This window comes from Leptonychotes weddellii, chromosome 7 (assembly GCF_054177405.1).
Source record: "Leptonychotes weddellii isolate Sample4059 chromosome 7, ASM5417740v2, whole genome shotgun sequence".
NCBI lineage: Eukaryota > Metazoa > Chordata > Mammalia > Carnivora > Phocidae > Leptonychotes > Leptonychotes weddellii.
Genome location: NC_138375.1, coordinates 129,198,914 through 129,224,694, shown reverse-complemented (window position 1 = coordinate 129,224,694; position 25,781 = coordinate 129,198,914). Strand labels below are relative to the sequence as shown.

Here is a 25,781-nt window from a genome sequence, read left to right as displayed (position 1 = left end):
CTTTTGCTCCCATATTTTAAGCTCCACCTTATTTTAAGGTTGCATGCCTGGTATTCCAGTGGATGGGGGAAGATAAATATTCCCTCTACCACTTCACTCCAAACCACTTTATTAGTATAATGCCCTTGAAAATCTTGAGAATGTCTCTCTCTCTCTTTTTTTTGCGGTATCTTTTTAAAAAATCTCCCTTCCTTACATATACTGGGGACACTGAAGTTTATTTTTCTACCTGCTCAATCACTATTACTATTTTGTCAAAGCAGCTTATTTGATGTATGTTAAAAGGAATCAGATTGACTAACTTGGAAGTTAAATTATAAATACCCATTGAATTTAATGCAACATGTGGTTCAGTGATTTTATATATATATATATATATATATATATATGTATGTGATACTGTTATTATATTCCTCATATTGATAAACTCTGGTACCATAGGTCATTATTTCAAGAAGATGTATGGTAGTCAAAGAAATTCTGAAACTTTTAAGTCAAAACATTGCTCTTGAGGTAAGTCATGAATGAGCATTTTGGCCAAATTGGGTTCCTGATTTTCTCAGTCATAAAACAGGTAATAGGGGCTGTTAGTTCTGATGACTGACCTCCCAAAATATGCTAGCTTCAAGTTCCGATGCTGCTTTGGTTCAACAGCCATGTAGGTGTACATCATCCTAAGCTGTCAAGGCAGGGGCTTGTGGAACTTCTGAAATTTCTCCATATTGCTGTTAGGCGGAGGCAGCCGTAGGGAAAGGTGTTTTTAGTATGTGTGGATAGAGTAGTTATTTTTATTTTAAAGTTGTTCTAGTAGTGTACATTTTTCCTACTTAAAACCAGTGTCTTTTTTTTTTTTTTTTAAAGATTTTATTTATTTGACAGAGAGAGATACAGCGAGAGAGGGAACACAAGCAGCGGGAGTGGGAGAGGGAGAAGCAGGCTTCCCGCCGAGCAGGGAGCCCGATGCGGGGCTCGATCCCAGGACCCTGGGACCATGACCTGAGCCAAAGGCAGACGCTTAATGACTGAGCCACCCAGGCGCCCCAAAACCAGTGTCTTTAGATCAAGGAGATTATTTTGGATATGAAAGAAAGAAGACTAGTCAGAGGTTCTACTCAGATGGCTAACTATCTTCTTTGATATATTGGTTATAAAATTAACGTGCATAATGTGGAAGTTTTGGAAAATATAAAAATTATAAAAAAACTTAATTTCCTGCTTTATAGATGCTCTTGTAATAACCCACATTTTTGCAGAACTCCTCAAAATGAAAATTACTTGAATAACTTTGTTTTTAGATGCCTTTCTAACTAGAGTATTGTGTACATGAGGACATGAACAGTCTTTCTCTGTAGCACATAGTAAATACTCAGTAAATATATTTGAGGAAGATGGACATTAGTATTAATTATTGTTAACATTTTGGGGTTTTATCTTCTAGTATTGTTTTTTCTAAATGTCCATTTCTTTTGGTATTTACTATTAGTTTCCACCTCCTGTAAATCATAGAACTTAAAATATTTTTTTTATTTACAATGAGCTTGATTTGGCATGATCCAAATACCGAATTGTACTGTGATTTTGAGATATTGAAATTTACAAACACATCAGTTTCTTTCACCTTGGATTCACTTTTTCTTTCAGTTTCTCATCCATGTATGAATACATGAATCTTCAGGGACTCTTGTGTCGAGTGTCTTAAGTTTTGAATACCTGAACGTGTCCTAATAGCTTGCTTTTTATGTTGTAGGCTGAGAACAGTTTCAGTGAAGAAGAAGAAGAAAAACTTCAGGCTGCATTTTCTCTAGAGAAACAAGATCTTCACCTAGTTCTTGAAATAATATCGTTCATTTTAGAACAGGTATTCTGAGTGCCCCAAACTTCCTAACCATGGTTTGTTTACTGCTTATTGTGTACATGAGGACATGAACAGTCTTTCTATGATAGCTATAACATTTTATTTCTTCAAAAAAAGTATACAGATGGAAGCTATGAATATATTCTAATTCAGAATTTTAATGTAGTAAAAAAAAACATTGAATGTATGGTTTTTTCCCTACAGTATTGCATTCTTCAAAAGAATATGAATGTTGAGTAGCATGAGTCAAGTATTTGACAGCATGAATCAAGACTTCATTGACTTGAGGGCACCTGGTGGCTCAGTCGGTTAAGCGTCTGCCTTCAGCTCAGGTCATGATCTCAGGGTCCTGGGACTGAGCCCCACATTGGGCTCTCTGCTCAGCCAGGGGTCTGCTTCTCCCTCTCCCTCTGCTCCTCCCCCTGCTCATGCTCTCTCTTTCTCTCTGTCTCAAATAAATAAGTAAAATCTTAAAAAAAAAAAAAGACTTCATTGACTTGAGACGGGTATAAAACATTTTCATTCGTTGTTACTTGGTATGATAAGTTGGAGAAACAAACACCTTTTATTTAAGAACTTTAATGAGTGATTTTGGGGAATTTCTTTAGGATGATAAATAAAACATTTAGAAGAGAAGTAGTTGTCGAAAGGCCTTTTGTCATGCTAGTTCTTCCTACTGAGCCACCATTTTGCTTCCCTTGCTTTTGTCTGTGTTCAACGCATTAAGTTTTTGTTCAAGTCCCATCTCCCTTCACTGCCGCCACGACCCTTACACTTGGCAGTCTTCCCCTAATTTGGATGCCTTTTATCCTTGGCTCATCAGAGTGGAGCACATCGTTAGTCTTTCATCATTTCCTGTGTGTCAACCTTCCCTAGCTTTTGAATTTTTGAGGGACCTATCATATCTTTAGCTCATCTTCTATAAACCTAGCACATTGCTGCACTTAAAACAGGGTCTCTGTAAATTCCTGAAGGTTGACTTGGTAGAATATTTGTGAAATAAAAGTTTAAATAGTACTGTAGCTTCATGAGCCTTCTAGTGAACAGATACTGGTAGGAGGACAAGCTCCCGGGCATCTACTCCAAACAGCCTTGTACAGATTACAGATCATAATGGCGACTACTGTTCTTAACCCTGGGAGTTTTCAGTAGTAATAAAGGATAATCAAGTAGGACAGAGCAACATGGGGTTTACGAGAAAGTTGTTCCGGAACGATGTTAAGAAAGAACAGATGTTATTAGAAATGTTTATAAGATTTTATTATATATTACCTAGGAAGTTGGTAGATGAAGGTAGTTTTGAGAAAGTGCTTCTTGGAAAAATTTTTGTTGTACATTTCTTTGTTTTTTGTTTGTTTGTTTTAAAGATTTATTTATTTGGGAGAGAGAGAAAGAGCATGAGGGGGCAGAGGGAGAGCGAATCTTAAGCAGACTCCCTGCTGAACGTGGAGCCCGATGCGGGGCTCGAGCCCACGACCCTGAGATCATGACCTGGGAGCCCAAGGGAGATACTTAACCGACTGAGCCACTCAGGTGCCCTGAGACATTTCTTTGAAATCGTTAAGTGAAATAAGGAGATGATATTTTAATTAGGGTACCATTTCCATAGCTGAAGCAGAGAAGAAGTTTTTCCATTAAGTGGTCTTAGGATTACTTAAAACACAGGCAAAAATGGAGAAGGGTAGCCTGAATAATTCAGGCCTTTTAGCCCTGCATCTTCCAGTTGTGTGTATCATTATTGCTAAAATAAAAAAAAAAAATCTACAATAGAAATAGGTGCTGTTCTTTTGATTTAAATCATTTAAAGATAATTTTGTATTTGGTTACAATCCAATACTGGGGCTACATGTGCTCTTTTTCCCCTCTCGCATAGGCAGTGTATCACACCGTGAAGCCGGCCACTTTGCAGCAGCAGTTAGAGGCCCTTCATCTCAGACCAGACAAAGCAGAAGCGTTCGGCAACGCTTGGTCTTCTATGGGTCAAGAAACTGTTGAAAAATTCAGGCAGAGGATTCTTGCACCCCACAAGGTATGGGATTCTCCTACCTCCCCGATGTTTTTCAGTAAGAATGGCAAACACTGTTGTACCGTGAGGGTTTTAAAGGTGGTAATGTTTTGTAGAGAGGTAGTCAGGAAAAAGAAAGAGTAGACACAGTATTCCTATAAAATTATTTCCAGACGTATTGGCGACCACAGTGTGATTTAGTTTTAGTTGCCAGTTTAAAATTTGCCTCTGTGACTTCAGAATAGGAACGAGACAGTCCTTTTTTTTGTTTTTCTGAGTACGGGGGCAGAGTTGGTTTTTCTTGTTAACTGCATACCCGTGTGTAAGACTTGCGACATTTTTACTGAATCCCGGGATTATTTTGTCTTTGTGTGTCCGTGTCAGTGCCTAGCAGAACGTACTCAGTATTTCTTGAGCAGCAGTTAGTGAACAAAGTGAACGCTGTGGGACAAATATAAAATAACAGCATTTCCAAGCTCTTCAGTAACCTTTAATCAGTGGAAGTAAAGAGGATCATAGAGTTTTTGACCTTTTTCTCTTAGTAGGTTCTATCACATAACTGATTTTCAGGTTTACAACCCACTCTGTATTCCTGGGATCAGTGTCACTTGCATGTGGAGTATCATCCTTTTTATATGTTGCTATTTGACTTGCTAATATTTTGTTAAAAATGTTGCCATCTATGTTCATGAGAGAGATCAGTCTGTGGTTTCCCGGTGATGTTTTTGGCGGGATCAGGGTAAACCGGCATAGCAGAACCAGCTGGGAAGTGTTCTCCCTCCTCTTCAATTTCCTGTGAGGATTTGTGACGGGTTCGTATTACTGTGCATTCTCCCCAGCGTCTGTGGGAGCGCCTGTACCCCGTCAGGACTTGGTATTGTCCGTGGCTTTTATCAAAGCTATTCTACTAAGGTTTGTAGTGGTATTTCGTGTTTTTAATGTGTGTTTTCCTAATAACAGATTATGTGTATGATCTTTTTATGTGCTGACTTGTCTCCATATATCTTCACAGGTAAAACGTCTTTTCAGATCTTTTGCCTGTTATTTCCACACTTGGACAGATAAGGAAGTTCCATGATAGTAATCTAAAGGATAGTCTCAGGTGTAAATCCTAGCATATGGAAATGCATGGGAATGTTTTTATTATGGGTTGTTAAAATGTGGGGAGGGTGTTTGTTTTCCTTCTGTTGACTCTGAGTTCTTTTTTTTTTTTTTTTTAAAGATTTTATTTGACAGAGAGAGACACAGCGAGAGAGGGAACACAAGCAGGGGGAGTGGGAGAGGGAGAAGCAGGCTTCCCGCGGAGCAGGGAGCCCGATGCGGGGCTCGATCCCAGGACCCTGGGATCATGACCTGAGCCGAAGGCAGATGCTTAATGACTGAGCCACCCAGACGCCCAGACTTTTTGAGTTCTTTATATATTCTGGGCATGTGTCCTTTCTCCAGTGGGGTTTGCAGATATTTTCTCCTCATCCATAGCTTTCCTTTTTATTTTCTTGACAGTGGCTTTTGCAGAATAAAAGCTTTTAATTCTGATAAAGTTTGACTTATCAGTTAATTTCTTTTATCGATCCTGCTTTTGGTTTTGTATCTAAGAATTTATAGCCTAATGCAATGTCATGAAGATTTTCTCTTTTGTTCTTTTTTATAGGTTTGTGTTTTACATTTAGCTCTAAGATCCATTTTGAGTTAATTTTGTTTAAGGCGGCCAGATTAAATTTCCTTTTTTTCTGCATAGAGATGTTCATTTTAGATGTTCATTTATACACGTGCAGAATAATTTGTTGATAACATCCTTTTGTCACTGAATTCCTTGGCCCCTTTGTCAAAAATCACTTGATGTATTTGTCTGGACTCTGTGTTTGGTTCCGTTGATCTCTGGGTCTGTGCAAATACCATACTTCCTTCATTACTGTAGCTTTGTAGTAAGCCTTCAGATCAGGTATTGTGAGTCTGCTAACTTTGGGTCTTTTTTCATAATGGTTTTGCATATTCTAGTTTCTTTGACTTTCCATATAAATTTGAAAAGCAGCTTTTCTAGATCTACAAAAAAATGCAGCTGGGAGTTTGATTGAGATTATGTTTAACTTATATAGCTATAGATCATTTTGGGGAGAAATGGCTTCTTAGCAGTATTGAGTTAACTCTCCATTTATTTAGGTTCTCTTTGATTTCTTGTATCAGTTTTGTTCATTTTTCAGCATACAGATCCTGCACATAATTTGTTAGACTTCTGCCTAAAAATTTCTTGTTTTTGGAGTTGTTGTAGATGGTACTCTTTTTAAAATTTTGGTTTTTAATTGTTTATTGCTAGTATGTAGAAACACAGTTGATTTTTGTATATTGACCTTGTATTCTATGACCTTGGTAAACTCGTTAATTAGTTATAGCAGTTTTTTTGTGGATTCCTTGTGATTTTCTTTATAGATAGTTATGTTGTCCATGAATAGAGACAGTTCATTTCTTCTTTTCCAGTCTGTTCAGCTTTTATTTGTTTTGTTTGGCTTTTTATTGTTTTTATTTGCCCTATTGCCCTGAGTAGGACTTTTAATATGATGTTAAGTAGGACTCATAAACCCAAACATCCTGCCTTGTTTCCAATAATTAATTAATTAAAAAAAGATTTTATTTTATTTTGAGAGAGAGCGAGAGAGCGAGTGAGCAGGGTTAGGGGCAGAGGGAGAGAGAGAGGGAGAGAGAGAGAGCAGCAGACTCCCCCCTGGACAGGGAGCCCAGTAGTTTATTTTTGCTTTTGTTTCCCTTGCCTGAAGAGACACATCTAAAAAAAATGTTGCTGTGGCTGATGTCAAAGAAGTTTACTGGCTGTGTTTTCTTCTAGAAATTTTATGGTTTCATGTTTCACATTTAGGTCTTTAATGCATTTTGAGTTTAATTTTGTGTGTGGTCCAAGAAAGTGGTCCACTTTCATTCTTCTGCATGTCGCTGTCCAGCTTGCTTGTCTCCATATTTATTGAAGACACTGTCTGTTCCCCATTGTCTATTCTTGCCTCCTTTGTCGTAGATTAATTGACCATATAAGCGTGGGTTTCTTTCTGGGCTCTCTGTTCTGTTCTGTTGGTCTCTGTGTGTGTTCTTGTGCCGGTCCCACCCTGTTTTGGTTACCACAGCTTTGCAGTATATCTTGAAATCTGGAAGTGTGATACCTCCAGCTTTGTTCTTTTTCCTTAAGATCACAGCAAACATTTCTTGTGTTTATTGTGGGCAAAATACTCTACTATGTGCTTTGCATCTTGTAAAACCTTTTAATAGTCATAGTTTGTGTGGAAAATAAAATTGGGGCTTAGAGGGATTAAATAACTGGTTCAGGGTCATGCAGCTGAGCAGGTGACGGAGCTGAGATTTGACACAGTCATCACACTCCTATGCCATCATAGGATATTTCCACCTAGATGTTAGCTCCACAGTTTTCCTGTGACAGGCACAGTTTTTTTGTGTGCAGGCTGGTTTACATAGTTTTGTTTGTAGGTACGGTATTTTTGAAAAGGAAGAAGATAAGACCTTATAAAGTGTAACTGTACCATGTCCCCCCCAAGTGGTCTGTGGTGAAGCTGACATGAGAATCAGATCTGTTTCTGAAGCCTTGTTCCTTTTAATCATGCTGTCTTCCTTTTGGTCTCTGATAAGTCTTTAGGCAATGTATGAAAACAGAGCCCGTCATTTAAATTGCAACAAACATAGATGGCAGAGACTTCTTAGGTAATGAACCAAAGGTGTATTTATAGTGACTGTTGTTTTGGGTGATTTAGGGGCTCACTTGCCTGAATTCCCCATGCAGCGCTTGCAGTGGTACATCTCTGGGTAATAATTCTCAATTCAAAGAGTCAGATTCAGTTAAGTAATATGTTAAAAATCGTAGGTGCTTATTTTTAATTTCATTTTTAAAAGCACCCTGGTTCGTCTTTTATTGTTTAGATCCAGTAAGTGAGAGACAGATTGAAAACTGATCTTAGTGGTAGCTTTTTGCCAGATATGATTGAATGATTGAAGGGATTGTAAAATCTTACCCCATCTTTTTTTTTTTTTTTTTTAATATACTTCATCTTAATCTCTCTGGAAACTTGAGACTGAAATGTCACCACCACTTATTTGCATTTTGTTTTCTTCCCTCTTATCAGCAGTATCCTCTTAAGAGGTCTTTCTGTTCCTTTTTGTTATAATGCCTCTGTTACAACATTTTTTAAATTGTGAATTTCCCTTCGGACAGATCTTAAATCCTGTATTCAATTTTACTCCTAAAATTCTGTTTAGAGTTCTCCTACATATATTCCTACTCTATTAAATGTAAAAACTTACCTTTCAGATATTATTGCCGGATTTGTCTATTTTCTGAGACCTTGAAGTGACAGAGCTGGGATTTGACACAAGTAATCACAGTTCTAAGCCATTACGCTGTAACACCTAGGTGTTAGCTGCGTGATTTTTCTGTGTCCTGTGATATTAAAGAATATTTTTGTATTAATGATATAATCCCCACCAAATAATTTTACATTCCGAGTTAACTCTGCTCCTCAGTAACAGATATGATGATGAGAAATAGATGTGAGGCATATTTTAAGCCCTCTTAGTAGCCTGCTCTTTTTCTTAAGATGCACTTATATGTTTGTTAGGGAGTTTTAAAATATATATTTGACACTTAAATTTGTTCGAAGTAGGCTTAATGTGAATTTCTCCTGTTAAGAGTGTTCTTAACTTTACCAATTATGTGGCAAATGTATTCATAATATTTACTCATTTCATTGTACACTAATGAAATTTCATCGTATCTTCTTGCAGGTTCTTGAGAAATTTCCTCTTAAAAGTGGATAGCTAATGTTTCTAAGATCATAATGTTCCAATAACATTCTTTTTTTTTTTTTAAGATTTAATTTATTTATTCATGAGAGACCTAGAGAGAGATAGGCAGAGGCAGAGGGAGAAGCAGGCTCCCGGCAGAGCAGGGAGCCCGATGTGGGTCTTGATCCCAGGACTGTGGGATCACAACCTGAGCCGAAGGCAGACGCTCAACTGACTGAGCCACCCAGGCGCCCTGTTCCTATAACATTCTTAAAAATATATCCCCTTTAAGCCATTATAGTACAATTTACTCTATTGTTAAGTGTAACGCTAATTGTTTGCTTCAATTATTGTTAAATACCTGTTTTTTGTGTGGAGTCTAAGAAATTAGACATTTGGATTTGATATTTGTAAAATTTACTGTATTATTTTGCTTTAGCGTTTTCTTTAATATCCATAATATTTCATTTCTTTTGGAATTCTAAGGATGGATGAATAGCTTTATATAAAGAGGGCAGGAAAAGCATACTTCATGCAGCTGAATCTTGAAACACAGTATATAGCTGTGAATATGTATTTGAACACTTCTTCAGGATTTAAATACTTCTTAACATTGTCATCTGCATTTATAGGAAAGGTATTTTGTTGTAATTATATCCCACATGTAAGTCAAATTTCTGCCTCTGTTGTTACTTTAGTTGTTGGCATGTTATGAATCAAGTGAAAGGCATATTTTTTCCATGTGCAGGGATTGACTGAATATAAATGTTTATGAGGTTTAAATGCTGCTAGATTTATTTATTGTCTCTTATTGAAATATGATTTACCTGTAGTAAAATGCACAGATTTTAAGAGTTCAGTTTATGAGTTCAGAAATTATGTACACCCATTTCATCACCATCCATAACAAAATAAAGAAAATTTTCATCACCTGGAACATGCCTAGTGTTGATTCCTCCATTCTTGCCCTCACTTTCTATCACTGTAGATTGGTTTTTGTCTCTTCTTGGATTCAATGTAAATGGACTCAAATAAATGTGTCTGACTCCTATCTCAACATAATATTTTTTTGGATTCATTCATGTTACTTGTATCCATCATTTTTTTTTTTTGGTCACGGGAGTAGTAGTTCATCCTATAAAAATATCACAATTTGTTTATCCATACTCCTGTTGATGGACCTTTGGGTTGTTTCCATTTCTGGCTATTGTGAATAAGGCTTTTGTGAACATTTGTGTACAAGTCTTTTTGTGGACATATATTTTCTTAGGTCAGTACCACTGAATGGGTTTGCTGACCCGTTGAGCCAAATCTGAGGCTTTCTCTTTTTTTGAGCAACCCACGCTTCATGGATTGGGGAAACTCATATAAATGTGAATCTGTCGCCTTGTGTGGTTCCCGTCCTAAGTGAGTTGAATTCCCTTAACTCTTGTCTGCTTTAAGTTGTTCTCCAGTGCTCTCAAATCATTGTTTTTAAAATACTTTGTCTAGCGGTGCCAGGGCGGCTCAGTTGGTTAAGCGTCTGGCTCTTGATTTCGGCTCAGGTCGTGATCTCTCAGGGTTGTGAGATCAAGCCTCATGTCGGGCTCTGCGCTGAGCAGTGAGTCTGCTTCAGGATTCTCTCTCTCCCTTGCCCTCTGCTCCTCCCCTACGCTCTAAAAAATAATAAAAGAATAAAATATTTTGTCTAGTGGTTATAATTTTTATTTTTAAAGAGTGTAATGTGATATAAACTGTTTCCTACCATTATCAGATTAAGAACTCTAAGTGATTATTTTATTTTATTTTATTATTTTTTTAAAGATTTTATTTATTCATTTGAGAGAGAGAGACAGAGAGAGTACAAGTGGCGGGGAGGCAGAGGGAGAGGGAGAAGCAGGCAGAGGTGGGGCTCGATCCCAGGACCTGGAGATCATGATCTGAGGCAAAGGCAGACACTTAACCATCTGAGCCACCCAGGTGCCCCATAAAGGTGATTTTTTAAAATTCTACATCTTATTCTATCCCCCCTTTGCTCCAGATCCACCAAAGGCTTTCTATGTGTTTTACAATGGAAGTCAAATTTCTTATGATTGCTTTTAAGGTTCCTCATGATCTATAACCTCCTTAGTCCACTACCTTATCTTGTTGACTTTCACCTCTTAATGTCCTTCACCTGCCTGACTTTGGTCACATCCAGTCTCTTTACTTCAGAAGCTCTTCTCCTGGAGGTTTTTATGGCTGGCTCCCTTTTTTCAGCTGTTTGTTCTAATGTCACGTTTGTCATTGAGTCTTGCCCTGATCATCATAGTGAAAAAGGCCCACATGTCTCTATGGTACTTTTGTTCATTTTTTTTAACATAACATTTATTCCCATGTGGCATGTTACATATTTTGTTTATTTTTTAAATTTTCTGTCTCTTTTACTAAACTGTAAGCTCCACAAGAGCAATTGTTCACTATTGTATTTCCGTTACTTAAAATAGCCCTTGGGGGATAGTGGGTTCTTAATAAATAGTTGTTGAATGAGTAAATGCACAATATGTCTGCTTTACAAATTGTGCTATTTTGAAGTGCAGTTTATTAGGCTTTCTTATAAAGAAGGATATTTGTATTTATTGGTGGAAAAAGAACAAATAAGGGGGTGTGGATTATATTTTTTTATTTCCTAGTACTTATTTATTTATTTTTAAGAATTTATTTATTTAGAGAGAGAAAGGGAGAGCATGAGTAGGGGAAGGGGCAGAGGGAGAGGAAGAGAGAGAATCTCAGGCAGACTCCACGCTGAGCGCGGAATCTGTCACGGGGCTCAATCCCATGACCCTGAGATCATGACCTGAGCTGAAACCAAGAGTTAGACACTCAACTGAGCCACCCAGGAGCCTGTATTTCCTAGTAGTCTTTTTTTTTTTTTTTTTGAGTTTATTTATTTATTTTAAGTAATCTGTACCCCCAGCGTGGGGCTCGAACTCACGATCCCAAGATCAAGAGTTGCATGCTCTTCTGACTGAGTCACCGGGCACCCCTCCCAGTGTTCTTTTGTGTTTTCTCTTTGGTTCTACTTCAAACCTTTTGTGGTTCATTTATTTCATGACTCTTGAATTTTGCTGGAATACTTGACCCAATCATTTACATTTTTCCCACAGAAGAATAGCTTTAGCTTGAAATGGAGATTCCCCAGGAAAACAAGGCGATGTCATTAGCTGAATTGCAGCCATCAGTTTAAAGAGCTTTAGATCTAAGAGACCCGTAATCAGTCTTATTTGAAACAGAAACGTGTTCTCTGCTTTATAAATAATTGCCTAAAGCCAGAACCATTAACAAATTAAATAAAGATTTTACTAATTACAAATTGTGCTGTTAGCAAAATTACTCTTATTATGTGCATAGTATTCACAGATCGCTAAATCGAGTTGATGTACTTTTTCAGACTGTTGCCAATTGTGAGAGCATTAGTTGAATGACGTTTCAGTGTCCTCAAACTTGTGCTATCATTTTCATATGTTCTTAGGTAGCAGGGGCCAACAGTTTGAAGGATGGTTCATTGATGTTTTCCCTCATCACTTTACAGCTTGGTTATGAAGACCATGATCAGGTATTTTGGGCATGTCGGTGAGTCAAGGAGTATGAAGTTCCATGCCACCCTAGCAGTGAGACTAGGTTCACTTTAGTGGCATCGGAACTTTAGGATATAGGTTAGGGAGTATCCCTAAGTTGTGATATTTGTAATCAAGCATTTGTACCTCTTACTATGATTTGGTGTAGCATCAGCATTAAAGAAGGGCCTTGGTTTAGTCACTTTTGGATTTTTGATGTCTTCTGGAGATTGCCTAATGTGTAGCCCTTTGTGGTATGATTTATACAGTATGTTTTGTCGAGGTGGGCCGTCACCTGGGTGCAGGGTAACTCCAATATTAATTCAAGACATTTATCTGCATCTTTGTGATACATGGTCGTATACTCACATCTGTGTAATATGGATATCATATTGCATAATAGTCATCTCTGAGGTCCTGGCATTGTCTTCATGTACTTAGAGATGTCACAACTGAGGATTCTTTCTGTAGGATGCAAGCAGCTGTATGGTTTGGTCCTTGGAGGCTTATTGACCCCTGTTCTTGCCAATGACTAGAGAATGACAAAGAGGGTGGTGGGAGTGGGCAGCTGGACATGTGCTCCCATTGCATCCGTATATTCTTCTGTTACAACCTTTAGTACACTGTATCTTTTAAACATAATGTTATTACATTATAATTTACATAGTGTAAACTGCTTCCTTTTAAATTGTACAGTTTGAGGAATTTTGATACATGTGCACTCAGGAGATCACTCCCATCATCAAAACACAGGGCATTTTCATCACCTTCAGAAGTTCCCTCATGCCCCTTGGAAGTCCCTTTCTCCCCTAACCCTGGCCCAAGGAAACCACTGATCTGCTTTCTCTCCCTATAAACTGCATTTTCTAAGATTTTGTATGAATAGAATCAGACAGATATACTTTTTTTTTTTTTTTTTTATTTGAGAGAGAGCATGAGAGAGAGAGAGCATGAGAGGGGGGAGGGTCAGAGGGAGAAGCAGACTCCCTACCGAGCAGGGAGCCCGATGTGGGACTCGATCCCGGGACTCCAGGATCATGACCTGAGCCGAAGGCAGTTGCTTAACCAACTGAGCCACCCAGACGTCCCAGACAGATGTACTTTTTTCTCTCCAGCTTCTACCACTGAGTCAGATTTTGAGGTTCATCCATATTATTATATGTGTTAGTTTGTGCTTTTTTAGTGTGGAGTAGTATTCTATCACGTGGATATATCACAATTTGTCCTTTGATCTGCTAATGGATGTTTGGGCTATTTCTGGTTTTTGGCTGTTTTGAATAAATCTGTTAATATTCATGTTTACATCGCTGTATGGACGTATCTTTTCTTTTTAAGATTTTACTTATTTGAGAGAAAGAGAGTGCACAAGCAGGGGGAGAGGGAGAAACTGACTCCCTGCTGAGCAGGGAGCCCGAGGTGGGGCTCAATCCCAGGATCCTGAGATCATGACCTGAGCTGAAGGCAGACGCTTAACTGACTGAGCCACCCTGGCGCCCTGGACATATCTTTTCATTTCTTACTTAGTGGTGGATTGATTGGGTAGCTGTAACTACCAAACAGTTTTCAAACTGGTTTTACTAGTTTACATTCCACCCAGTCATTTTTTTTCACATAGTGGTCAACACTTGGGATTGCCCGTCTTTTAAATTTTAGTCCTTCTGATAGGTGTAAGGATAGTGAACATAAAGATGTTGAATATCTTTTTATGTGTTTATTGGCCATTTGTGTATCTTCCTTTGTGAATGACCTGTTCAAATCTTTGCCCATTTTTGTATAGATTTCTTTGTTTTACTCTTATTGAGTGATAAGAATCCTTGATATAGTTTGGATACAAGTCCTTTGTCAGTGTATGTATTCTGACTATTTTATCAGTCTGTGGCTTGCCTTTCCTTTTTCTTAATGGTGCTATTTGAAGAACAGAATTTCTGATTCTGGCGAAGTCCAGTTTATAATTTTTTTCTTTTATGGTTAATACTTTTAATGTTCCATCTAATATCTTTGCCTATCCCAGGATCACAAAGATTTTCTTTTGTGTTTTCTTCTAGAAGTTTGATGGTTTCAGCACTTACATTTAGGTCTGTGATGCATTTTGAGTTCATTTCTGTGTTTGGTGTTAGGAAGGGGTTGTTGTTCATTTTCTTTCTGTTTAGATAGCTAGCTGTTCCAGCATCATTTACCTTGGCATCTTTGTCAGAATCAATTGATGGGTCTGCATTTCTGTTCTTTTGCCAGTGGTACATTATCTTTATTGCTGTGGCTTTATAATAAATCTTGAAGTTTGGTGGTGTAGCTTTTCCAAATTAAAAAAAAAAAACAACTGCTTTGGCTCTTTTATGTCATTGCCATTCCATTTAAATTTTAGAATCAGCTTGTCAATTTCTATAGAAAGCACCGGCCGGGTATTTCATTGGATTGTCCTAAATCTGTAGATCACTTTTGCTGGAACTGACATTTTAACAATATTAAGCCTTTCAATTCATGATCATGGTATATCTCCATATACTGGTACCTTCTTCAGTTAATTCCAGTAACTTTTGTAGTTTTTCAATGACAAGGATTTACACAGATTTTGTTAAAAGTGTATCCCTGTGCTATAGACTGAATGTTTATGTCTTCTGAAAATTCGTAAGTTGAAACTTAACCTTCAAGGTGATGCTATTAGGTGGTGGAGCCTTTGGGAGGTGATTAGTTCATGGGAGCAGATCCCTACTGAGTGGAATTAATGCCCTTATAAAAGAAACCAGAGAGAGCTGCTTTACCCCCTTCTGCCATGTGAGAACACCAAGAGAAGTCAGCAGCCCTCAACCCACCATGGTGGCACACTGTGAGAAATATTTATTAAGCTATGTAGTCTATTGTATTTTGTCGTAGCAGCTAGAACAGACCAAGACACTATGCTTTGGCATGATTTTGGTTGCTCCTACAAATGGGATTGTGGTTTTGATATTTTCTAGTTGTTTCTAATATCTTGAAATACCGTTGATTTTTCATAAGAATCTTGTGTGCCATAACTTTCCTAAAATCATGCACTAGTTTCTGAGCTTTTTAGTAGGTTACTTGAGATTTTCTACATATATGATGTCATGTTACATCAAAATTGTTTTTGTACATGTTTGTTTTCATCACTAGACTTGGAACTTTGAGGACAGAGATAGTGAATTTATTCATTTTTTATGTTACCAGAACCTAAGATGGTATAAAAGGCAGATCCATAGTTCTTGGCTTTTCTTCTTTCTGGCTGCTTTTTGTAGTCGTGTTTGCTACTTTCTCCTCATTTCCACACTTTTGCATAGTACCAGGACTCAGTCCCTGGTTCTCTTCTATTTTCTTTTATATTTTCCCTGGCGACTTCATCTAGGTATCAGGGTTTAAATGCTAGTTTATGAAAATTTTTTTCTCTAGGCCTGGGCCTGCCTACTTGATAATTTTATTGGATGTCTAATAGGCATCTCAGACTTAACATTAAAAAAATAAATAAACTGATCCTTGGATCGTTCCTCTTGAAACTATTTCTGTAGTTTTTCTGTTTCAGTTAATGGTAACTTTGGTGTTTTTGTTTTTGTTTTTGTTTTTCTCCATTTGCACAAGCCAGTCTTTATATCATTTGCCATTGTTATTTAAAAATGAATAGAAAACCAGGATGAAACGTCTGATTCTTTTGGTAAGAAGTGGAGGTTTCTTAAACTTAATGGAATTTACATAAAGACAGGAATCATTAGTATCCTGAAAGCACCAAGTTTTTTCTCAAATTGGATACTTGTTGTGTTTAGGCTGATATCTATGTATATAATACTTAAGAAAACCACATACATAAAATGCTGGAAATTGAAGATTTGTCTTAATCCTAAGATATTACTTGTTATTAGCCATTGGGTGAGGGGACTTTGTTATGATTTGAGTTTTAGGTACTCCTCCGGTTAGGACAAAAGTAGGGAACCGCTTGCATTTCTTCTATTAAATTGCTTTGTAATTTAATCACTTTTGTAGTGTTATTCTGTTTGCAGATTCATTCTGAGTTCCACACGAGACGTTTTAGAATGCAACATTGTTAAGTTGGGCACAACCAGCTTGAAAATGGGGAATAAAATTTGGGATCTCCTGGAGAGTCTCCAAATGATAGACTGTGTAACATTTTGCTAATTTGATTAATGAATCTTTTTGAGCTGATTATAAGTACCTTCTTCATAGCTGATAGCATTTTCTTTCCAAAGAAGGTAAAAAATTGAGCAATAGCCATCTGTATACTCTTACTGGTACATAGAACATTTCCAGTGAAATGTACTCCTAAATTGGTGGTGTCATCTTGTGTCCTTTGGCCTCTATTGCTTGAGGAAATAAATCTCCATACATTAAAATGGAAATAGTGGAAACTTCTCTGTTTTAGACAAATGTAAAAATTACCCTATCATTTTAAACAAAGATTAATTGCATATACATACATATACCCATGCTATTATTGAGAGATCATGAATATGACCTTTTATATATTCAGAAATTGATTTTCCCAGCAGGTATTGCTTTCTTGGTGATACATATTTATAATGAGAAATGCTTCAAAGAAGCTAACCTTATTAAACATGTAACATTGAATTGAAAAACTCCCTTTTCCCCTGTGTGAAAGATGTGAAAGAAGTTCTTATCTCATGCTTTATTTTTATATGTGTAATTTTTGGAAACAAAGAATATGGAAAAGCCACTTAGAATTACAGGGACCTTGTAGAGCAGTAGGTTTTCTTTAAATGCCATAATCTTGTACCTAAGAATGAGGTGTAAATACGAATTTAGCAGAATTTCCATAATTATTTACATTTATTAATCATCTTTCTCCTTTTCTTCATGCTGTTCTGCTTTTAAGTGAATTAGCCTTTTGATAATGATAGATATACACGCAGTAGGAAGAAGTAATACAAAGAGATCCCATGTACACTTCACCCAGTTTCCCCCAGTGATAACATCTTGCATAACAATAGTACAACATCACAAGCAGGACAGTAACATTCACACAATCAAGATATAGAACATTTTCATTACCACAACGTTCTGTCATGTTACCTTTTTTTTTTTTTTTTTGGTCTCATGTTACCTTATATGGCCATACCCTCTTCCCTTTCATGCCCACCCCACGCCTTTCAGGTAACCATTAGTTTCTTCTGTATTTCTATAGTTTCTGTGATTTCAAGAAGTGTAATATATATGGAATCATGCAGTATGCAATGTTCTGGGGTTGACTTTTTTTTCCAGTTACGATAATTCTCTGGGTATTCATTCTGATTGTTAGAGGGTTTTGTTTTGTTTGTTGAGAGATAGAGGTGGGGGGAGGGACTGAGAGAGGCAGAGAGAGAATCACAAGCAGACTCCTCCCTGAGCGCAGAGCCCAACACGGGGCATGATCTCACGATCCTGAGATCATGACCTGAGCTGAAATCAAGAGTCAGACGCTTAAGCAACTGAGCCACCCAAGCTCCCCTCTGGTTGTTAGAGGTATTAAATGTTCATTCCTTTTTATTGTTATGTAGTATTCCCTGGTATATACATAAAACAGATTACTTAAGCACTTAGCTTTTGAAAGGTATCGGAGTTGTTTTCAGTTTTTGTTGGTTACAAATGAAGTTGCCGTAGACATTTGTGTTTAGGTTCTTGCATGAACATAAGTATTTATTTCTCTTGAACAAATACGAGTGCAGTTGCTGGGTGGTATGGTAGTTATATGTTTAGTTTTTAAGAAACTCTCCAACAGTTTTCCAGAATGGCTATATCATTTTGCATTCTCATCAGCAGTGTATGAAGGATCCACTTCCTCTGCATCCTTTGCAGCATTTGGAGTTGTCACTATTTTTTATTGTAATTGTTCTGATAGGTGTGCAGTGAAATCTCATTGTGGCTTTAATTTGCATTTCTTGGATAACTAATGATGTTGAACATTTTTTCTTATATTTATTTTGCCATCTGTATATCCTCTTCAGGGAGATGTCTCTGTGCCTTTTGCACATTTTCTAATTGGATTACTTCTTAAAAAAAAAACAACTATTACATTTTGAGGGTTGTTTTTATATTTTAGAGACGTATCCTTTCAGATATGTGGTTTGCAAATGTTTTCTTCCAGTCTGTAGTTTGACTTTTCATCCTCTTAATTAGGGTCATTTGCAGAGCAAAAATTTTTCATTTTGTTGAAGACCAATTTATCAATTTTTCTTGGAATGGATTTTGCTTTTGCTGTCGTGTCTCAGAACTTTTTCCCTTGCCCTAGACCATTTAAGCACTCTTGGCTTAGTTGTTTTTCTTTTTCCTAAAAAATTTGTAGTTTTGTATTTTTTATTTATGTCCATGATCCCCCTTTTTTTTTTTAAAGATTGTTTATTTATTTGAGAGAGAGTGAGAAAGAGAGAGCATGAGTAGGGGGAAGGGTAGAGAGAGAAGCAGACTCCCCGCTGTGTGGGGAGCTCAATGTGGGACTTGATCCCAAGACCCTGGCACCATGACCTGAGCCGAAGGCAGACACTTAACTGACTGAGCCACCCAGGCGCCCCCATGATCCCTTTTGAATTAATTTTTACATAAAGTGTGTGAGTTGGTTGAGGTTAATTATTTTGCCTGTGGTGCCTGAGATTCTTAGATCCTTGATTTGAGATTTTTCCTCTTTTCAAATTTAAAACTTTAAGTTTTCTTCTCAGCATTGCTTTAGCTGTATCCCACAAACTTTGATATGTTGTGTTTTTTATTTTCAAGTAGTTCAATGTATATTTGGGTTTTCCTTGAGACTCAGTGATTATTTAAAAGTGTGTTGTTTAGTTTCTAAGTGTTTGGAGATTTTCCTCTTTCTGTTAATTGATTTCTAGTTTAGTACTATTGTGATCAGAAAACACATCCTATGTGATTTCAGTTATTTTTATTTGTTAAGGCATATGTTTTATGGCCCATAATATGGTCTATCTTGGTATACATTTTGTGGGTGTTTGAAAAGAATATGTGTTCTGCTGTTGTTGAGCAAAGTGTTCTACAAATATCAGTTAGATTTTTTGGTTGATGATGTTGAATTCTTTAAAGCCTTGCTGATTTTCTGTCTAGTTACTCTATCAGTTGTTGAGAAACAAGTTTTGAAGTCTCTAACTATAGTTGTGGATTTGTCTAGTTCTTTTAGTTCTGTCAATTTTTGCTTGACATATATTGCAGCTCAAAGACCTTTAGCGTTGTTATGTCTTGGTGTATTGATCCTTTTATTGTTATTTAATGTCCTTCTCTGTCTTGGATAATTTTATAGCCCTCTCTGCTTTGTTTTGATTAATGTTTGCATGATATATCTTTTTCCATCATTTAACTTTCAAACTGCCCATGTCATTATCTTCAAAGTATTTTTCTCCAGACAGCATGTAGTTGTGTCATTTTTAAAAAATTGAGATCCGGGCGCCTGTGTGGCTCAGTCGTTAAGCGTCTGCCTTCGGCTCAGGTCATGATCCCAGGGTCCTGGGATCGAGTCCCACATCGGGCTCCCTGCTCAGCGGGAAGCCTGTTTCTCCCTCTCCCACTCCCCCTGCTTGTGTTCCCTCTCTCGCTGTGTCTCTCTCTGTCAAATAAATAAATAAAATCTTTAATAAAAAAAAATAAAAAATTGAGATCCAATTGGCCTATAACATTATATCCATTTCAGGTGTGTAATGATTCAGTATTTGTATATCTTGTGAAGTAATCACTATAGTAAGTCTAGTTAACGTCCATCACCACACATAGTTAGCATTTGTTTTTCTTGTGAAGAGAGCTTTTAAGATATACTCTCAATGAAGGTGGGGAGATCGGAGGCGAACCATGAGAGACTACGGGCTCTGAGAAACAGACTGAGGGTTCTGGGGGTGGTGGTGGGGGGATGGGTTATCCTGGTGATGGGTATTAAAGAGGGCACGCACTGAATGGAGCACTGGGTGTTATACGCAACCGATGAATCATGGAACACTGCATCAAAAACTAATGATGTAATGTATGGTGATTAACATAACGTAATAAAAAAAAAAGATACACTCCCTTAGCTACTTTCAAACATGATATAGTAGTATTAACTGTAGTCACCATGCTGTACGTTATATCTCTAAGACATACTTATTTGCTAACTGCAGGTTTGTGCCTTTTGATCACCTTCATTCATTTCACCCACCTCCCTCCCGCCACGGCCCTCCACCTCTGGCAACCACCAGTCTTTTTTCTTTGTAGCACTGGGTTTGGTGGTGGTTGTTGTTTTTAGATCCCACATATAAGTGAGGTCATGTGGTGTGTCTTTCTGAGTCTGACTTACTTCACTTCGTATAATGCCCTCAGAGTTCACCCATGTTGTTGCAAATGGCAGGATTTCCTTCTTTTTTGTGGTAGAACAGTGTTCCTCTGTGTGTGTGTGTGTGTGTGTGTGTGTGTCTCACTTTCTTTAGCCATTCATTGGTCTGTGGACACAGGGAGATCCCTGTGTTCCATTGATCTATGTGTTTGTTTTCACATCTTGGCTCTTGTAAATAGTACTGCAGTGAACACGGGGTTGTGGGTGTCTTCTTGAGTCCGTGTTTTCAGACAAATATCCAGAGCTGGGATTGCTGGATCCTATGGTAGTTCTATTTTTAATTTTTTGAGGAACCTCCATATTGTTTTCCAAGGCAGCGATACCAGTTTACATTCTCATCAACAGTACACAACGGTTCCCTTTTCTCCACATCCTCACCAACACTTATTATTTCTTGTGTTTTTGATAGTCATTCCCACAGGTGTGAGGTCATACCCCATTTTGGTTTTGACCTGTATTTCCCTGGTGATTACTGATGTTGAGTGCCTTTACATGATGTACCTGTTGGCCATATGTATGTCTTCTTTGGAAAAATGTCTGTTCTTATCTCTGCTCATTTTTAAAACAGATTGTTCATTTTTTTGCAGTTGAGTTTTCTTTCTTTCTTTTTTTTTAAAGATTTTATTTATTTGAGAGAGAGAATGAGATAGAGAGAGCATGAGATGGGGGAGGGTCAGAGGGAGAAGCAGACCCCCCGCTGAGCAGGGAGCCCGATGCGGGACTCGATCCTGGGACTCCAGGATCATGACCTGAGCTGAAGGCAGTCGCCCAACCAACTGAGCCACCCAGGCGCCCTGCAGTTGAGTTTTCTGAGTTCTTTATATATTTTGGATATTAACCCCTTATCAGATATATGATTTGCAAATATTTTCTCCCATTTGGTGGGTTGTGTTTTCATTTTGTTGATGGTTTCCTTTGCTCTGTGTAAGATTTTTGGTTTTAGTCCCACTAGTATATTTTTGCTTGTGTTACATTTGCTTTTGGTAAAATTCCTCACCAAGAGTAATGTCAAGGAGCTTACCATTATGTTTTCTTCTAGGAGTTTTAGGTTTCAGGTCTTATGTTCAAGTCTTTAATTTATTTTGAGTTAGTTTTTGTGTGTGGTGTAAGATAGCGCTCCAGTTTCATTCTTTTGAATGGGCTGTTCAGTTTTCCCAACACTGTTTATTGAAGAGATTGGCCTTTCTCCGTTGTATATTTTTGGCTTCCTTGTTGTAAATCAGTTGACCATATATGTGTGGACTTGTTTCTGGACTTTCTTTTGTGTTCCATTGATCTATGTGTTTATTTCTATGCCAGTACCATGTTTCGATTACTATAACTTTGTAATAGAGTTTGAAATCAGGAAGCATGTTGCCTCCAGCTTTGTTCTTTCTCAAGATTACTTTGGCTATTTGGAGTCTTCTCTGGTTCCATACAAATTTTGGGATTGTTTGTTCTATTTCTGTGAAAAATACCATTGAAATTTTGATAGGGAATGTAGTGAATTTATAGATTGCTTGGGTAGGATGGACATTTTAATAATATTAATTCTTCCAATCCACAAGCATGGAATATTTTTCCATATATTTGTGTCTTCATTTCCTTTCATCAGTGTCTTGTGATTTTCAGCATACAGGTCTTTCACCTCCTTGGTTAAATTTATTCCTAGGTATTTTATTCTTTTGATGCAATTGTAAATGGGATTGTCTTCTTATTTTTCTTTCTGATAGTTCATTATTAGTGTATAGAATTCAATAAACTTTTGTATGTTGATTTCGTATCACACAGCTTTACTGAATTCATTTATTAATTCCAAGAGTTATTTGGTGGAGTTGTTAGGATTTTCTATATATAAAATCTTGTCATTTGCACTGGCAGTTTTACATATTCCTTTCTGATTTGGATGCTAATTATTATTTTTTCTTGCCTAATTGCTCTGGCTAGGACTTCCAATATTTTGTTGAGTAAAAGTGGTAACAGTTGCCATCCTTGTCTTGTTCTTGACCTTAGAGGAAAAGCATTCAACTTTTCACCATTGAGAATGATGTTAGCTGTGGGCTTGACATATCTGGCCTTTATTATGTTGAGGTATGTTCCCCTTATACCCAGTCTTTTGAGAGTTATTTTGTTTTGTTTTTATCATAAATGGATGTTTAATTTTGTCAGATGCTTTTTCTGCATCCGTTGAGATAATCATATGATTTTTATATTGGATTTTCTTAATGTGGTATGGCACAATGATTGATTTGTGGATGTTGAACCATCCTTGCATCCTTGGAATAAATCCCACTTGATCATGGTGTATGGTCCTTCTAATGTATTTTTGAATTTGGTTTGGTAATACTTTGTTGAGGATTTCTGCATCAATGTTTATCAAGGATATTGGCCTGCAATTTTCTTTTCTTGTGGCACCCTTGTCTGGTTTTTGTATTGATAATTGTGGCCTTGTAAAATGAGTTTGGAAGTGTTCTCTCTTTTGTTTTTGGAAGAATTTGAGAAGGATTGGTGTTCATTATTCTGTAAATATTTGGTAGAATTCACCAGTGAAGCCATCTGGTCCTGGACTTTTGTTTGTTGGGAGATTTTTGATTAGTGATCCAATCTCCTTATTAGGAATTTGTTCAGATTTTCTTTCTTTTCTTTTCTTGCTTTCTTTCTTTTTTTTGCGATTCAATCTTGGTAGGTTGTATGTTTTTTTTTTTTTTAAAGATTTTATTTATTTATTTGACAGAGAGAGCAAGAGCAGGAACACAAGCAGGGAGAGTGGGAGAGGGAGAAGCAGGCTTCCCACTGAGCAGGGAGCCTGATGTGGGGCTCGATCCAGGACCCTGGGATCATGACCTGAGCCTAAGGCAGACTCTTAAGGACTGAGCCACCCAGGCGCCCTGGTAGGTTGTATGTTTCCAAGAATTTATCCGTTTCTTGTAGGTTGTCCAGTTTGTTGGCATGTAATTGTTCATAGTATTCTTTTACGGTCTTTTGGATTTCTGTGGTATTAGTTATAATGTCTCCTCTTTCATTTCTGATTTTATTTGATTCTTTTCTCCCCTGCCCCCTTTTTTTTTGGTGAGTCTAGCTAAAGGTTTGTTAATTTTTGTTTATCCTTTCAAAAGAAAGTTAGCTCTTAGTTTGATCTTTTTTTATTGTATTTTTAGTTTCTGTTTATTTCTAATATTTGCTTTTTTCCATCTCTCTACTTACATTGGGTTTTGTTTGCTCTTTTTCTAGCTAAGGTGTAAATTTGGGTTTGAGATTTTTTTTGTTTCTTGATGTGCAGGTACTTATCGATATGAATCTTAGAACTGCTTTTGTGGCATCCCATAAATTTTGGTATGCTGTATTTTCCATTTCATTTGTTTCAAAGTAGTTCTTTTAGTTCTCTTTGATTTCTTTTTTATTGCATGGCTGCTAACATTGTATTACGTTTTGGTTCTCCAAAATCTATGTCCTTTTTTTTTTCCTTATAGAGCCCTCAGATAGTTGTTCTTTGTATTTTATTGAGAGATTGTAGATAGATTTTTTTTTTTTTTTTTTAGGTGCATAGTCCTTGATAACAGAAGTCACTGTTTCTTAAATTAGGAACTTCATAGAATTAAGTAGATTTAGAGGAAAAAATCATCAAAGTCAGAAGTGGTTAAGAAAAAATTTGTGGAGCAAGTATTTAGCTAAGCTTTACAAATAGGCTTATGTTCTTATATGAAACATTAAGTCAACTGCCTAATTTTTGTATTTCATTAAATAGAGGTGTATAGGTTCTGTAATGAGCCATACAGAAATGAAATTTCTGCTTATGGTATTTTCTAGTTATAAAGTAAATGGTGGCTTACAGCAATAGAATATAGATCGTGTTTTCTATTTTAGCAGTTACAGCTCTAATTTTATGTGTTTTCATGATTTATTATGATAAATAATAAAATGTTTCATGAATACCTACACACATAGTTCCTAAAACTCATTCAGTATTTCTGAGCAGTATTTTTCTAACTATAGATAGCCTGAGATATTAGTGGTTTAGTGGGTAATGAAATCAGTTTAGAGGGTTTTTCAAGTACCATTTTCAAAATGAAACATAATAAAACTTGTTAAAGAACAGGGCTCCAGGTAAAAATTTTTCTGTGGAACTTTGGGATATGTATATCAGTTTGCAACATAAAAAGTATTTCTTATACTGTATTGTATGGTCCAAACAGTGGCTACTGTTTTGGAGCACCCCACTAGTTAAAATCTGGTATAAAACTTTACATTTTCTTTTTCCATTTAAAAGGGCTAATATAATCATAATTTTGGCTGATTTTTGTATGAGCTTAGAATTGTGGTTTACTTTCACTTATGAGAATTTAAGCTTATGTTGAGGTCATTACATGGAAATATGAGATAGAATGAAGTGATATATATATATATATGTATTTTTTTTAAGTCATTGTATTTTGAACTGACATCTTAGTAATGTCAGGTAAGAAGTAATGCTAGTGAGATGTGTAAAAACTATCATTTAAACAGTTTGGCTTGGGTTGAAAAACATTAAAAATATCAGTGTCTTATTTTTCTTGTGTTTTTTTTGTTTGTTTTTTTTAAAGACTTTATCTATTTGAGACAGAGAGAATGAGAGAGAGAGAGCACATGAGAGGGGGGAGGGTCAGAGGCAGAAGCAGGCTCCCTGCCGAGCAGGGAGCCCGATGCGGGACTCGATCCAGGGACTCCAGGATCACGACCTGAGCCGAAGGCAGTCGCTTAACCAACTGAGCCACCCAGGCGCCCTTTTTCTTGTGTTTTATGTTATTTTGGTGACATTTAAATCTAGGATGTTGATTAAGATATAAGGACTCTCAGATTTAAATCTGTATGAAATAAGAAAAATATTAAAATGGTTCCTGGTATTTTATTTTTTATTAAAGATTTTATTTATTTATTTGACAGAGAGAGACACAGCGAGAGAGGGAACACAAGCAGGGGGAGTGGGAGAGGGAGAAGCAGGCTTCCCTCCAGAGCAGGGAGCCAGATGCGGGGCTCGATCCCAGGACCCTGGGATCATGACCTGAGCTGAAGGCAGACACTTAACGACTGAGCCACCCAGGCGCCCAAGGTTCCTGGTATTTTAATATACAAGTGTCTGCTGTACGCAAGGCAAAATTTTATTTTAAATAGAAGCAAATATAGTCAAGCTAATAGAAGTCAAAATTCTATACTAGATTTTCTTGTTTTATATGTAATTAAAATATTGATGACCATTGTATTTGTTTCTTAGTTATGAGT

At 37.0% G+C, this 25,781-nt stretch overlaps 1 protein-coding gene across 2 annotated transcripts in view; it reads left to right on the top strand.

Annotated features, from left to right (window-relative positions):
• COMMD10 (COMM domain containing 10) overlaps positions 1–25,781 on the top strand; it is a 136,885-nt gene that overhangs the window by 7,794 nt on the left and 103,310 nt on the right. For both annotated transcript variants that reach the window (XM_081827237.1, XM_081827238.1), the window contains exons 3-4: positions 1,748–1,858; positions 3,729–3,884. In XM_081827237.1, coding sequence (XP_081683363.1) covers positions 1,748–1,858; positions 3,729–3,884 — 267 coding nt within the window. The remainder of the gene's footprint in view (positions 1–1,747; positions 1,859–3,728; positions 3,885–25,781) is intronic.